This window comes from Sceloporus occidentalis, unplaced genomic scaffold (assembly GCF_023333645.1).
Source record: "Sceloporus occidentalis isolate IW3139 unplaced genomic scaffold, rSceOcc1.0.p SCAF_2, whole genome shotgun sequence".
Taxonomy (NCBI): Eukaryota; Metazoa; Chordata; class Lepidosauria; order Squamata; family Phrynosomatidae; genus Sceloporus; species Sceloporus occidentalis.
In genome coordinates this window covers 91,220,197-91,235,390 of record NW_028316982.1, presented here as the reverse complement: position 1 = coordinate 91,235,390, position 15,194 = coordinate 91,220,197, and the positions used below count along the sequence as shown (strand labels likewise).

At 39.9% G+C, this 15,194-nt stretch overlaps 1 protein-coding gene across 2 annotated transcripts in view; it reads right to left on the bottom strand.

The window, feature by feature from the left end:
• LOC149318681 (cone cGMP-specific 3',5'-cyclic phosphodiesterase subunit alpha') overlaps window positions 1-13,865 on the bottom strand; it is a 75,982-nt gene extending 62,117 nt beyond the window's left edge. For both annotated transcript variants that reach the window (XM_089510262.1, XM_089510263.1), the window contains exon 1: window positions 13,152-13,865. In XM_089510262.1, coding sequence (XP_089366388.1) covers window positions 13,152-13,631 — 480 coding nt within the window. In that variant the 5' untranslated portion in view covers window positions 13,632-13,865. The remainder of the gene's footprint in view (window positions 1-13,151) is intronic.
• Window positions 13,866-15,194: the final 1,329 nt, after the last annotated feature.

The window sequence follows — 15,194 nt, the reverse complement described above, 5'->3', positions numbered from 1 at the left end:
CAGATGTGATTCACAAGTTACACATAAACTGAGTTTCACCATTTTAAGGCAGGAGCCAGATATAGCAGTTATTAAAGGGTTTGGCAACTTTGCCACTGCCACCCTCATTTCACAAGCACAGAGTTTGCAATTTTTGCTCAGGGAATTGCACTGGACCCTGCAGCTCTCAGCAGCCCTTGCCAGCATACTCAATGAGGAGGCAAATGAGGAATTGTAATCCAACAACAACCTGAAAGCCACAGGAGCCCTACCCTTGATATAGTGGTTAAAATTTCATGCTTGGACATATGTTCTACTAAGTTAAATGGGCCTTAAGCCAAAGTAGAAGCACATAACAAATGTGTGTGTCTATTTACATAGATATAAATGTGGATGAAACTGGAAAAACCAGCTCTTACTATTGCTTGCTTTTAAAATGTATATGAAATCCACAGGATTTCCATAAATTGATAGGCGACTTGAAGTCTCTCTCTCTCTCTCTCTCTCTCTCACACACACACACACACACACACTATGCTGTAGATTATTTATGTATAGATAAATGTATGTATAGGTAAATGGAGGATTGGATTATATACTGAGCATTTTCTGTCTGTGGGCCATTGTTTCTTTTCCAAATTTGTTGACATAATGTCACTTAAAACTAGAATATATTCTGTCTCTGTAGCTTGGAGCAGCTCTATTGGTATGCCATCAGTTCCTGTTGACTTATATCTCTCAAGCACTCTGAATGCAGCTCTCACTTCACTTTTTAAAATCTGGGGCTTGTCCTCATATGGTTCTTCATTAAATGAATCTGTCATCAATGTATCCCTTTTATATAGTTCTTTCATGTATTGTTTCCATCATCTTTTTATTCCTTCTCAGTCATGTAATACAGTCAGCCCTTGGTATCTTCAGGGTATCTGTTCTGGAACCCCACACCATGAATATCAAAATCCACAGATGCTCACGTTCCAATTGTCAATAATAGTGGCACATGTATGCCACCATGCCACCATTAGGGACACCAAGGAAGGGTAAAGGGACAGCAATGGTGTTTCCTTCTTCAGGATCTCAGAGTTAAAGAGGGAGGCAGGGAGGGAGAAATTATGCTCCTGCACCTCTCAGCCAGGTCCTGCAAAAAGGGAGAAAAGATGGAGCCCCTCCCACATGTGCATGGTAAAGGAGGCAAAGGAGGGCCATGGAGCCCCAGCCTCATCCCTATTAGGGCCCCCTTTCTGGGCCACAAAGCCCACCCATGCCTCCAAGGACCCCCTAGGGGATCCCCAGTGCTGCTGCTGACCCAGGGCCACTCTCCTCCAGCACCTCAGGTCTCAAGGGCTCTCCAATCTAATCCTCCCTCTCTATGCCCCCCCAGCCCTGCTGCTCACCTGTTCTCAGTGGGCCCCATCCATCTGCCCACCTGACCCTCTGCATCTCTCCTCTCCTCTCCTCTCGTCTCCTTGCCCCTCCACCCTCTGAGCACTTTGAGGGCAGAGGGTGGGCTTGCCACCCACACTCAATTCTGCAGATGGCAAGTCCATGGATACCGAGGGCAGACTGTATATTTCCTGTTGGTCATAGAGCATCCCCACTCTAGGTTTAAATTTCCCCTTGATTTCTCAAATCTTGCTGAAGCAGTCTCTTGTTCTTTCTTTAGGCATCATAGAAAATCGATGGGCCAAATAAATTCAAAATGTGATAGTAAACACTGGATTTTCATCTGAATTTTTGTGAAAGAAAGAAAGAAGCCTTTAAGCTAGTAATACAATGTATTCTGGGATTTATTTGAATTCTTGGCTGTCATCATTTCATAAATAACACCTACTTTCTATCCAAGATTGAATATTAGGAGCTTTCTTTCATCATATGTAAGAAATATGCAGCATGCTGGAGAATCTTTACCATGGTAAAAATGAACAATTTCCCTTCAGCAGTATTATCAGACTGGTTCACAGGGGTGCCCTTGGAAGATCAGTGTTGCAAGTATGCTCAATCAGCTGTGGAAACCTATGAGAACCATATACTGCTGCAGGGCAGTTTCTACAATATCTTAAGGCAAAAATGTATAGCCGCACTGGTTGGGAAATAAAAGTGACTGGAGAGAACAGGATATATTGATTTTCTTGCTTACAAGTCAGATCTACAAAGTTACATTTGACCTGGTCACTTTTCTGGTTGCAGTCCCATCAGTTAAAAAGAAATGGGTTGAACTCCATGTGTTCATGCAAGGACATAGCAGAAGATAACAGAGCAGAAAGATATAGCGGAAGAAGATGGGTGATTATATCTCAGAAGATGCAATGCACAAGACATAGCAGTTACTTGTACCCAGTGGGCACTGACTGAAATTTGTGTCAAAGTTTGAGTTCTAATATTTTTGATTCCTGTGAATTTTATATGTATGAATGTAAAATGAACCTGGGCTAAATATTCTCCTCTTCATTCTCTTCAAAGATTTTATTTTTAACCTTTGTGATTTAACTCCTTTTTTTTTTTTTTTTGTATAATCAATAACCTTTGACCAGCCAATATTTTTGTTTTACTTCCCCACTGAGCTTGCAATGAGCAGGCAAGACTGCATTTATCCATAGTGCCTTTAATCCTTAAAGTGAAGGGGTTTAAACAGCTTTTTAAAAGAAAATCAATTTAAACAATGTTTTTAAGAGAAATTATCTGTTGTATGCCACCTTGCGAGCCCTGGCAGGCTGAGAGGCTGTCAAAACCTTGAATGAATGAATGAATGAATGAATGAATGAATGAATCACTAGGAGTGTGAATGAGCAGTAGAGGAGGTTTCCTTTGTGTCTTTGCATAATTTGAAGCTTAGATCTTCCATCCTACCAATCAGTGCCTACTGAGGATGGATAACTTTGCTATGTTTTGTGCATTGAATCTTTTGTGAGACAATGGCCCATCTTCTTCTCCTATATCTTTCTGTTCTGTCATTTTCGGCTATATCCTTGAATGATTCAATCAGTCTCAAAGCAGCAAAATGAATTGCTGGATAAATAGCAGAATAAATTCCATCTGTTTCTCTGTGTGACATTGTTCAAGGATGGTCTCTTTCCAGTCAGGCAGCACACACAGATGAATAAAGAAAAAGAGAACAGAGATTTGTCTGTTGGTGGACAATTTTTATTCTTCATACTCTAAAAACAAACCACTTGGGACTTCAGATAAAAAGCATGCCTTCAGTATTATTTCAATAGAACAAAATCCATATACTTGATCATATCTCTTGGCAAAAGACAGTACCAGGTTTGAAAGAGATATCCACACTGTGCTGATTATGTCCCCCATAATACCACTGATGGGTCCCACGTTGGTCCAGCTGTGGCACGCCCCAAGTGGGACCACTCCCCCGTGGGTTTACCCAGCAGTGGTGGTATAATTCTAATGGAATCCCTAAGTGGTGGTCAGTTCTCCAGTTGTATCCAATGAATACAATTCTCTGTACCATCCAATATGGCATAAGCTGACTACCAGTGGGGGACTGGCAGCAGTGTCATCAGAGGTAGCCCAATTCAGAAAGAGACGCAAAGACATGGTGGGCACAGTAGCTGTCCAAGTAAATCTGCTGTTAAACATTAGACCACTCTTTGGTGCTCAAGAAGACATAGTCGCTTTAATACTAGGGTAGGCATAAATCCCTCCTCCTTTACTAATCTTAATAACCCTGACCACCCTTTACTAATCTTAATAACCCTGACAACCTTTTACTAATCCTAACAACGCTGGAAATTCCCTTCCCAACAGTGTTTTCATAATCCCCCTCCAGGTCCAAAAATCAGTTTAAGAATCACCCTTCAACATCACGTAGACCTCACTGTTAATGCTCTGGTCACTGGGGAACATCTGACCATTTCTACTTTTGGCCGTCAAATGCTGGAAAGGAAATGCTACATTCAAAAGGGACTGTAAAGACCATCCAGTCCAAATGCCTACCATGGAAAGATTGAGAGATGCCCACTCAAACTTTGTTTAAAGCCCTCCAGTGAAGAAGAGTCGAATACTCTTCAAGCAGATCATTCCATCATCAAACAGTTCGTATTGTGTCATGTCTTGTACTGCATGTCTGGTAAAAATCTGATACCAGTAATCTATTTTTATTATTTCTATCATCAGGGCAGAAGCCCATAAAGGCCCATTTTTATTCTATTTGAAGCTATTTTAAATGTAATGGAAATGAATTACTTTCATTTCTAGTTGGCAGATTTTTATCCTCTAATCAATTTCTTTATGTGCATTATTTTATTTTTCTATGTTATATTTTATATTGATGCTGATCGTTGACCATAATAAAGAATTTCAATATCAATGTCATCAAACAGTTCGTTTTGTCAATGAGATCATCCTAATGTTTAGATGGAATTTCTTTTCTTGCTATTTCTTGCTTTTCTTGAATTCACTGATTCATGTCTAGTCTCTGGAGCAGCAGAAAATAAGCTCACTTACCCTTCTACATGACATCCCTTCAACTATTTAAAGATGGCTGTCCTGTCACCTCTCAATCTTCTCTGCCACAAGCTAAACACACCCATCTCTTAAACTGTTCTCCATAGGTCTTGGTTTCCTGAACCTTTCCCATCTTGGTTGCCTTCCCCTGGATATGTTCCAGCTTATCAGTATCCTCTTTGAACTGCAGTGACTAGAACTAGGCACAGTATTCCAGGTGGCCACTATACTCCTGTTGATGCACCCTCGAAATACATTACATTGTTTTTTGGGGCCATGTTAAATATTATTTGCCTATATCCATTTTAGAATTTAATTTCCAGGAACATGGTATACACTTGGCCCTTCTTATAAACTGATCTTTTATACATGGATTCAAGCATCTACAGTTTGAAAATGTTCCCAAAAAGTATAAATTTCAAATATCAAAAACCTTGATTTTCCATTTTTATAAGGGATACCATTTTGCTATGTCATTATATTTAATGGAACTTGAGCATCCACAGGTTTTGTTATCCACGGGGGATCTTGGAACCAAACCCCAGCATATAACAAGGGCCCACTGTATTTTAAATAAGCAAGCAATTATAATAAAATTTTATTATATCCTAATCTAAATAACGTGAGAGCCAGTGTGGCATAGTAGTTTGAGTGTTAGACTACGACTCTGGAGATCAGGGTTCAATTCCACACTTGAGCATAAAAACCACTGGATGACCTTGGGAAAGTCCCACTTTCTCAACTTCAAAGGATAGCAATGGCAACCCTGCTCTGAAGAAACTTGCCAAGAAAACCCTATGATAGGTTCACAGGCTTAGGATAACCATAATTTTTTTTAAAAAATGACTTGGAGGCACACAACAACAACAACAACAACAATCTAAAAACATTAACTAAAAATGTTTCCTTCATTCCCCCTCCCTTTTACATTTTGATATTTCAAATTAATTGTATGTTTGAATTAATATCAGCAATAAGAAGTCCTCCCATCTCTGTGGCCAAAATCCTGTTAGCGTATTAAGATAGGGGTTGCACCTTTCTGGGGTTAACACAGGGTTGTCAAGGGAAAGCAGACAAGATCTCTCAGTTCCAAGCATCCATTTGTGCAAACTCTTAATTCCCTCACTGACTAAGCATTTGTAGCCCTTTTTTACCTGCCCCACAGCATAGTAACACATGCGCAGTGAACCCACAAGATTCTGGCCTGTATTTCCTATTTCCAATAGATTATTTAATCTCCTCTTGACCAGAATGCTCAAAAGTTCTAAAAGGCCAGGACAAGTGTGGCCAGAGGAAAGAGAGAAAACAGGCTCTTCAGTATTACCTTAATAGTTAGCTGAAATATATGTAGATAGTAAAAGTTATTCATTGCTCTGTGTCAAAGTTGAAATCTCTAAGGGGCAAAGACAATATTGGGTAAATTAGGAATGAGTTTGATGAGGCAAATCATAAAAACAAAAACAAATCAACTGGCACTGGAGATATACACACATAATATGCAAATATCCCACTGCTTTGCTTTTCCTTTCTCCTAACATACTAGAGAGCATGAAAATATTTGGAGAGGTCATACCACAAAACACCTGTCCTGAGGAGGTCTTTACAGAGGCTTGTAGATTTACCTAATCCTTTAAATTTGCATGCTACCACTAGGTATATGGGAAAAGATATTGTATTAATAATTCCAAAACTTCTGAATTCTTGCATTTTTAAAGCGGTAGCTGTGCTAGTGTGTTTCAGCATTTAAGGAAAGAAAAGAAAAGGGGAGGATGAGGGAATTAAGCAGCATCTTTGAGACGGATTTATTTCAGCGTTCGTGAGCTTTCATAGATATCAACCCACGTCCTCAACGGCACCATTGAATTCTTGCAATAGTCTTTTCTAGTGTGAAATTTTTCATAGTCAAATACTGTGGTGTTTCTCCTGTTTTGTCTCAATGTAATATAACCAGTTTTTGTAGCTCATTTTTTCCTCATTGGACTGATCATCTGTTAGGTCAGCAGGCAGTGTTGCCTGTTTCTTGCTACTATTAAACCCAGGATTAAACACTATTATCTCCTGTGATCAACAGGTCTGTTTTTCCACTAATCTGGGTTGGGGGAAGGGAACAGATGCTATTTCTAAGCTAATTAATGAAGGTCTAGTTCTTTCCCTTCTGTTTTAATCTTCTGAACCATTAGTCAGGCTAAGGTGCCTCCTCACGTTCCTTGGTAACTTTCCAGGGTTTAGGGAGATAATCCTGGGATAAACAGATACTGAAAGGGGAGATGGGTGCTGGTTCTCAATTTTATCATTTTAAAAAACATTTTGAGATCGTCACACTGGTCCCCCGCTAACTATGCTTTGTAAAGTTGTATTTGTTCCCCTTAGGGTCACTGCCTGGACAGGGATCAGTCTTTTAAATGCTGCATGAAAGGCACAAATTTCAGAAATGGAGTTTTCCATTCATCTCTGCATCATGATACAAGAAACCTAAATATGCTGCAAATCTTCCTGGTAGTTTAATACAGAGATTGTTGTTATGGAATGAAGTGGGGATCAGAATCCTATTAGCCCTGCTGTCCACAACCCCAATGCATTACACTAAAGAAACAAATAAAAGCAACACATCAAGTAAACAAACAAACAAAAATAAACAAACAAAAGCAAATAAAAGTATTCAGTTAATAAACACTGTCTCCAAACACTAGTCCTAATGTAATCAAAAACTGCACCTCCAACACATCATCATCAGGCTGAGGAGTGCTCTAGGGTTTCCAATACTACCAATGATAATGCTGCTAATAATAGATGGAGCTTAGGAACCTAAAAAACTGCCCAAAGGAAACTGAGCATCCTCCATGCTTACAGAATGTCATATGGGTTGAGGGAGTAAAAGCAGAGAATAGCATGATCACAAGGAAATGGCATAGTTGGCATTTCCATGCTGAAGCAGGAGTGAATGTATGTTTTCAGTCAGAACGAACAACAGGATTTTGGGCTTATGTCACAATAATTTGTCAGTATGTAAGGTGCCACAGCATTCTATAATAAAAGAGGGATTTGTAAAAAGGCAACCTAATTTCAAGCTGATAAAATGGTCTGTAAATTCTAAAATGGCTATCCTTAAAAGGAGAGACAATTTCAGGAATTTTTATCCACTGTGTCTGTTCACAGCAGGAAGAATTCTAGAAATATAATGTATAATCATCACCTCATGAGCCCTTGTGGGCTGGGAAATGCTACAGAAATAACAAAATAATAAAATATTAAGAAATGTTGTATGCAAATGTACAATTTCTCCCTCATGCATACATTTGTAACCAGTTCTGAACTGAGGAAAAGGCAGAATACCAACAACAACCAGAGAAAGAGAGAGAGGGAGTAATGGAAAATGTGTGCAATTATGGTAACCGACATTTAAAAACACAAAGCAAGGATTGCCTCGTAAATGACCTTTACTATTATACCCCATCATAGGTTTAGTGGTTTAGATTGAAGTTAGCTTTGTCAGAGGACTGCGATAAGGAATAGGTTATGAGTAACAGGACTTCAAGGGACCTCCTGATAAACAGAATTTAATGCTGTGAAAATTCTCTTGTTAGCAAGGATTTCCCCAAAGATATGTTAGTACAGTTTCTTACTGCATATAATTATGTCAAGAAAACTTAATTTTAGCAGATGTATTAGCAGTGTTATAAGAAATGTATAAAAATCCTCTGATTAGTGAAAGCCATGCCTACCTTCCTCAAAGAATATGCAGTACAAATGGCAGTGGCAAATGCTGTCTCTTTAAGAATAATATTATATGGATTTTTAGTAGCAGCATTAAGGTCTTAATGTAATTAATCTACAGCAATGAATATGCTACCAATCAAAAGTCTGTATCTTCAGACCTCCCTTGGGTAAACTTCCCAGTGATGTCAATGTGAGTTGTGAGCAAGGAACAAGGTCCTTGAGATGGGGCTTTTCCATATTTCTTTTTAAAATTAGCATAATTCTATTAACAATGATGATCCTGAGACATGTAATACTGCATCGAAGGGGCCAAATACAGATTCCCAGACACTGAAGTCAGTTGGAAATTGTTTAATAAAAACAATGGGAATTAGTTGGCAATAAATGGGATCTTGTGTGAATGGCCTAAGCCTTGTCTGTCAGAGACCTCTGGTGCCACAACAAACTACAAATCCTAGGATTCCATAGGATGGAACTATGACAGTTAAAGCAGTGTCAAACTGAATTTACTTCTGCAGTATGGCAGCAGCCTCAGTGAATTATACTGAGAGATAGTAACTTGACCTGTTGCTAGTCCTAAACAGAGTAGACCCATTCATCAATAGTGTTGTCTCACTATTCAACAGTTTACTGAATAGGTCTACTGCAGGGACTAGTCAACAGGCTGCTTGAAAATATGGGCACAATCATAATCAATACTGAATTATGGAGCCTACATCAAAATTGTAAATTCCATAAGTAACTATTCTTTTCTTCCCTGCATTTGAATTCATTTTTTGTGCATCAGGAGCTGGGATTAAATTTAAAAAGAAGCCAGAATGTACTTGTAGCTAAAGTAGCTTGATTCTTGAACAAGGGCTTTTCACACTACACATTTATAGCATTATGATTCCACTTCAGCTGCCTTGGTAAAATCCTATGGAATCTTGGTGTTTGAAATTTAGGTAGAAACATTTAGAATTCTCAGACAGAGAACTCTAGTACATTTCCAAACTACAAGTCCCCAGATTCCAGAAGGTGTAGCCCTTGCAGTTAAAGTGGAATAATAGTGCAATAACTGTATGGTGTGAAAAAGGACACAGAATCATGGCAGCCCCATAGCAGTACATAATTCACCAGGAAAGTTTTGGGCATTAATCTATAGCTGGCGTGTTCCAAATAGACCACATCAGCTGAATGATGAATAGATACTTTGCCTTGTGCTAAATCCACCTGTAACAGGTGTACACCAGTTGATTTCAGAATCATTCCATTGTTTGTTTATATTGTTGTTATAAAACAAATAAAATATTAAATTGACACCTTTCCAGATTAATGTGGCTGTGGCTGTAGCAAGCCCACACAATTAGTGACCTACTAATGCAGAAATATTTAGGCACATCATAACTAAACCTAACTCTGGATTGGACCGGAATCACCAGGCTGCAATCTGAGGTTTATGTTGCAATACAGGTTAAGTAGTTTCTTCAGTAAATGACATAAATCTTATATAAGGCTTAATTGTGGTATAGGATACAATAGTGTGTTAGCATTAATCCTGCAAAAATGAGAACCATGATTTAGGTTTTTTGGGAGGCTGTGTGTGTGTGTGTGTGTGTGTGTGTGTGTAGATGTATACATAAGATATATTCTTTATATAGTATTGTTATACTATACTATAATATGATTATTATACAATACTATTACGTCTTGGTTTTAGGAATCAGGTTTTCCAGAGGCAGTTGTGCATAAATTTGGTTATTCATGGCATGTCCCTTGCTAAATCTTAATGTTAACAAATGTTTTGCTTTCTTCTTGTTGTTTGAGATTTGTATTAGGAAAACTCAACACTTGAGTCAAGAATTTTTCTCTTCGCTTTCTAGCATTCTCTCACCATATATTCTCATCCAATATATAAACATATATGGTTTTCTCTTGGCTTTACAGTTCAAGAAAGGAAGATGAACCAGGGCAAAAGAGGCATTTACATGACGAATGGGCTGCATTTGGTTTGGCAGGTTACAAGTAGTGTAGGCCTAGTGTACATCCTTGGCTGGCTTTCACACACTGAGGATTCAATCAGCTTTCTCCTTTCCACTTCCTATGTATCTGACTTCATGGTTGTTGTCAAAGCCGAATACAAGTCAGGTGAGACATTTGTCATTCAAATTTGGTTGTTGGGGTGCATCTACACTGAAGAAATAATATTAACATCACTTTAAGTGCTGTAGCTCCATTCTATAAAACCCTGGGATTTGTAGTTTTACAAGGTTTTTATCCTTTTCTGCCAAAACATCTTGGTGCCTCACAAAACTACAAATCCCAGGATTCTGTAGATGGAGACGTGGCAATTAAACTGGTGTCACACTGCATTATTTTTACAATATAGATGCACCCTAGGTCAATGTAGGTGTTCATATGACAATTCACATTACAAATAGTTCAAGCAATGTATTTTAAATGAATAAAGGTGTGAACTGTCTTTATCCCTTTGTATTTAAGTAGTGTAAACTAGTGGTGCACAGCATGAAAGATAAAAATGCTAAAGCTGTGTAGAAATTTACATTTTTAATTTAAATCCAGTCACATAATAGGATGATTGGATGGGATTAACTTCACTGACATGTTTGGCCTATTTCCACTTGAAATCATGTGAAAATCAGTATACAGCCTGATCAAGACTTCAACTATGTTCATATCAGCCTCAGCAGTGGTACTTAACTGTTAAGCTTATCTCACGGCACTTGGAGGAACAGGAACGGAACGGGGGGGGGGGGGGGGGAGAACGCTGCCGATGCCACCGGGAGTCCCCAAGCTGTTCCCCAGCCGTTCCATGGCAGCCAGTTTTGAAGGACGATTTTGAGCCATTCTTCAAAATTGGCTGCCAGGAACAGCTGGGGAATGGCTGGGGAATGGCTTAGGGACTCCCAGCAGCATTGGTGGCATTCTCCCATGCAGTAACACACGTTCCCCCCATTCCATTCCCATCCCTCCAAGTGCCGTGCAATAAGCTTATGTATTTCACTGCACCATCATATTTCACTGTCATTAGTACACTTATTTTATGTGACTTGAAATTTGTGTGTGACTTTGTGATTGGAAAACTTGTATGGACACCATCTGGAGACAAGTTAAAAGAACTCAAACCCTGAACCCAATAAGCTGACACTAAAGGAGCATTTTAAATCCAAAACTGGATCCAATTATTATGATATAAACCCATCGCTTCTCATTTTCCTCTTTATAATTCACAAAGAGGTATGATACTATCAAGCAGAGACCGTGGTATTGGTAATATGACACCAAAGAAGACTGAATCCATATTAGTTGTGCTTTAATAATAATAATAATAATAATAATAATTTATTTCTATACCGCCCTTCTAAAAATCAGGGCGGTGTACAACAAGAAAATCCATACAATTAAACATATTAAAATACATTAAAACATTGCAATAAAAACAAGCAAACTCATGCCAGCTCAACCAGCTGACGATGGAGGGGTGAGAAAATATACCGGGGGATAGAGTCAGGGGTAAGCCTGCTCAAAAAGATATGTTTTCAACCCCTTCTTAAATTGGGTCAGGGAGGTGGCCGAGCGGAGCTCAACGGGCAGCGAGTTCCAGAGGTTGGGGGCCGAGGTGGTAAAGGCCCTCCTGGTGGTAGTAACTAGTCTAACCTTTGGAACTCTTAATAATTGCTGCCCAGTTGATCTGAGTGTGCGGGGCGGATTGTACGGAGAGAGGCGGTCCTCCAGGTAACCTGGGCCCAAGCCATTTAGGACTTTATAGGTAATAACCAACACCTTGTATTGCGCCCGGAAGCGAATAGGCAGCCAATGAAGGTCTTTAAGCACAGGTGTTATATGACTGGCCCTGGAAGTACCAGTAACCAGTTGTGCTGCCATATTCTGCACTAGTTGCAGCTTCCGGGTATGGTACAAGGGTTGCCCCATGTAGAGCGCGTTACAGAAATCCAATCGAGAGGTTACCAGAGTGTGTACTACAGTTTCAAGGTCCCTCCGGTCCAGGTAGGGACGCAGCTGGCGTATCAGCCGAAGCTGATAGCAGGTGCTCTTGACCATCGCATCCACCTGAGAAGTAAGATGGAGCGACGAGTCAATAAGCACCCCCAGACTGCGTACTGAGTCCTTCACAGGAAGCTTGATCCCGTTCCAGCCCATTACCGATTCCAGATAGGCCACGAGAGGAGAGATGCCATCCCTGGTCACTGCATCAGTCGGAGACATAGAGAAAATTATTTGGGTGTCATCAGCATACTGATAACCCCGCGCCCCATGACTCCGGATGATCTCTCCCAGCGGTATCATGTAAATGTTGAAAAGCACGGGAGACAGAATGGCTCCTTGAGGGACCCCAGATGTAAGGGCCCTCTTATCGGAGCGCACGTCCCCCAGCTGCACCATCTGGAACCTCCCGGAAAGGTAGGATCGGAACCACTGGAGCGCAGTGCCCCCGATTCCCACCCCTGCCAGGCGCTCCAGAAGGATACCATGGTCTATGGTATCGAAAGCCGCTGAGATGTCTAAGAGCACTAACAGGGACACGCTACCCCTGTCCATGCCCAGACGGAGATCATCGACCAAGGCGACCATGGCAGTCCCTTTAATCCCATTGAAATAAAGAGTTCACATTCATAACAAGTAATTATCTTTGGAGTGTAGTTGCACCTTCTCTGCCTACAACCTCTAGGGCTATGAGAAGGTTGAGTTCAAGATTTACCCATAGTTAGAACAAACTATGATGTTTTGCTGTTACATTTACATCAATTTTCTTACATAAAGCATTGAAATTTACTAATATTCTGTAATGAGTTAAGGTAGCTTGATTCATTGCCCTCCTCCATTTCCCTCACTCCTCAATTTGCTCTAGAAGGAATAGCCCAATGATCGTTCATGGACAGTGTTCCTTTGGTTTTAAAGTCAATGTACATCCATACTCCAGATACAGAAAGGCCTTTACTTATCCCTCAAACCCAGGAAAGATTACTACTTACCTTTTTTACATCTGGTATATTAAATAGTTTCTTTGTATGAGCAACCCAGCCCACTATCCCTATGTCCAGAGGAAAAACAACCTCTTTCTGAGGAGGCACCAGGTTGTCTTCATATTTAGATGTAGAGGTGACATCTAAGAGCCTGCTAGCCAGCTCTGGAATACCATTGCGGGAACGACAAATAAACATGCTACATCGGTCAGCTGCCAGCAACTGGGCCAACCTTTGCAAGACTTTATGCACTATCTGTTCCATAGCGCTTACTTCTTCTTGGAGCTGTAAAAACAACTCAAAAAGCATTTGACATTCCTCTAGCCTAGTCATCTCCTTGAATGAGACTCCATCTTTCACATCACCAGGGTTGACTGTAAAGACACTTCCCACTGCTTCCAGTCGTAATTTTTTGTTATAATACTCCTTGGCAAATTGTGGGTTGTTCTCCAGGTATTTCTCAACATCGTCTTTATTTAGTTCGCCCATTTTTCTTGGCTCCTCCTTGGCAGCTTTCCTCCCGCTTTTCTCTTTATGCCTGCATCACTGTTAAAGTAGCAGCAACTGCAGCCAAAAAGTCTTCCTTTGCTTTTCTTGAGAAAAAAGGTAAGTTGATTTTACTTCTAATGGGGAAATGGTAAGTTGTACATCCTGTATCTCCCATAGGCATAGATCTGTAGAGTTGCTCTGTGGCTTTCCAGCCTTCTAAAACCCTTGAAGTATGACAGCAGTCCACTGGCTTAGCATCTTCTTAGCGAAAGATCCAGCAGACTGCTAATTAAAGATATGTCAGGACACTAAACCCTTGAGCACTCTTAGCTCATAAATCCAAAGGGAGGTATTCTAGCGTGATAAATTAACCTAACGATACCTCCATTGTGCAACATTTTTTAAAAATGCAAACCAGAGTGTATCTACATATAGTCTCCCTTGTTTTGATATGTTCTTTTTCTTTATCATTTATTAACATGCAGAAGCTCTGTTGACGATGCAATGTGGGCAATTCTTAAGCTTCTTTTCTTCCCCATAGGTGTGTAGATAAGTCCTTCATATGGCAGCACGTGCCTTCCCATGCACATGCTCAGACTACCTTCTGTATAAATCATATGTATATCACAGATGCGCAAAACGATCTGGGAAACCTCACAATGTTTGGAAATGATCTCTGATTGTGTCATCCATCATGGTTATTGATGAGCTTTTAATTTCTTTTAATCCAATCATGTTTTAATATTATATTTAGTTTGATTATGTCTTAATAATATACAGTAATTGTTTGTGGTGGAGAGGTTTCTAGTTAATCTAATAAGCCATACTGAGCTCCTGCTTTGGGGAAGAGGTGGGAAGTAAATCAAATAAAACCATAGCTAATTATTTATATATATATTAGTATAAACATATAAAAAGAGCCATGGACTGAAACATCTATGCAGGGATGAATCTGTTACACACAGTCTGCATCTACACTGCAGAATTAATGCAGTTTGGTACTGCTTTAACTGCCATGGCTCAATGCTATGGAATTCTGAGATTTGTAGTTCTGTTAACTATTTAGCTTTCACTGTCAGAGAGCTAATACCACAACAATTTACAAATCCCAGAATTCCATAGGACTGTTAAAGCAGGGCGAACTACATTAATTTTGCAGTGAGACAGCAGCCGCAGTGAGCCTTAGCATCTCTGAACAGTTAATAAAATGCCTGAGATAGTATTACTATACACCCATTCATTCAGATTAAGATTTAGTCATGCTTAACATAGAGCCACTGAAATCAATGGGAATTATGGCAGTCATGCTTAAACTGTCCCAGTGGTTTCAGTGTGTGAACTTGAAGCATGAAATGTCTCCATTCATCCCATTAACCTTAGTAAAACTTAGGTTTTACTTTGCATAGACCAAAGATAGGAATTGTGTGACTCTTCCAACTTTGCTCGACTGCAAGCACCAGAAGGCCAAGCCAACATAACCAATGGTAAGGAGTGCTGGGAGTTGCAGTCTAACAGCAGCTGGAGGGCCACATAATTTCCAGCTTGGGTGAACGGATTATATTA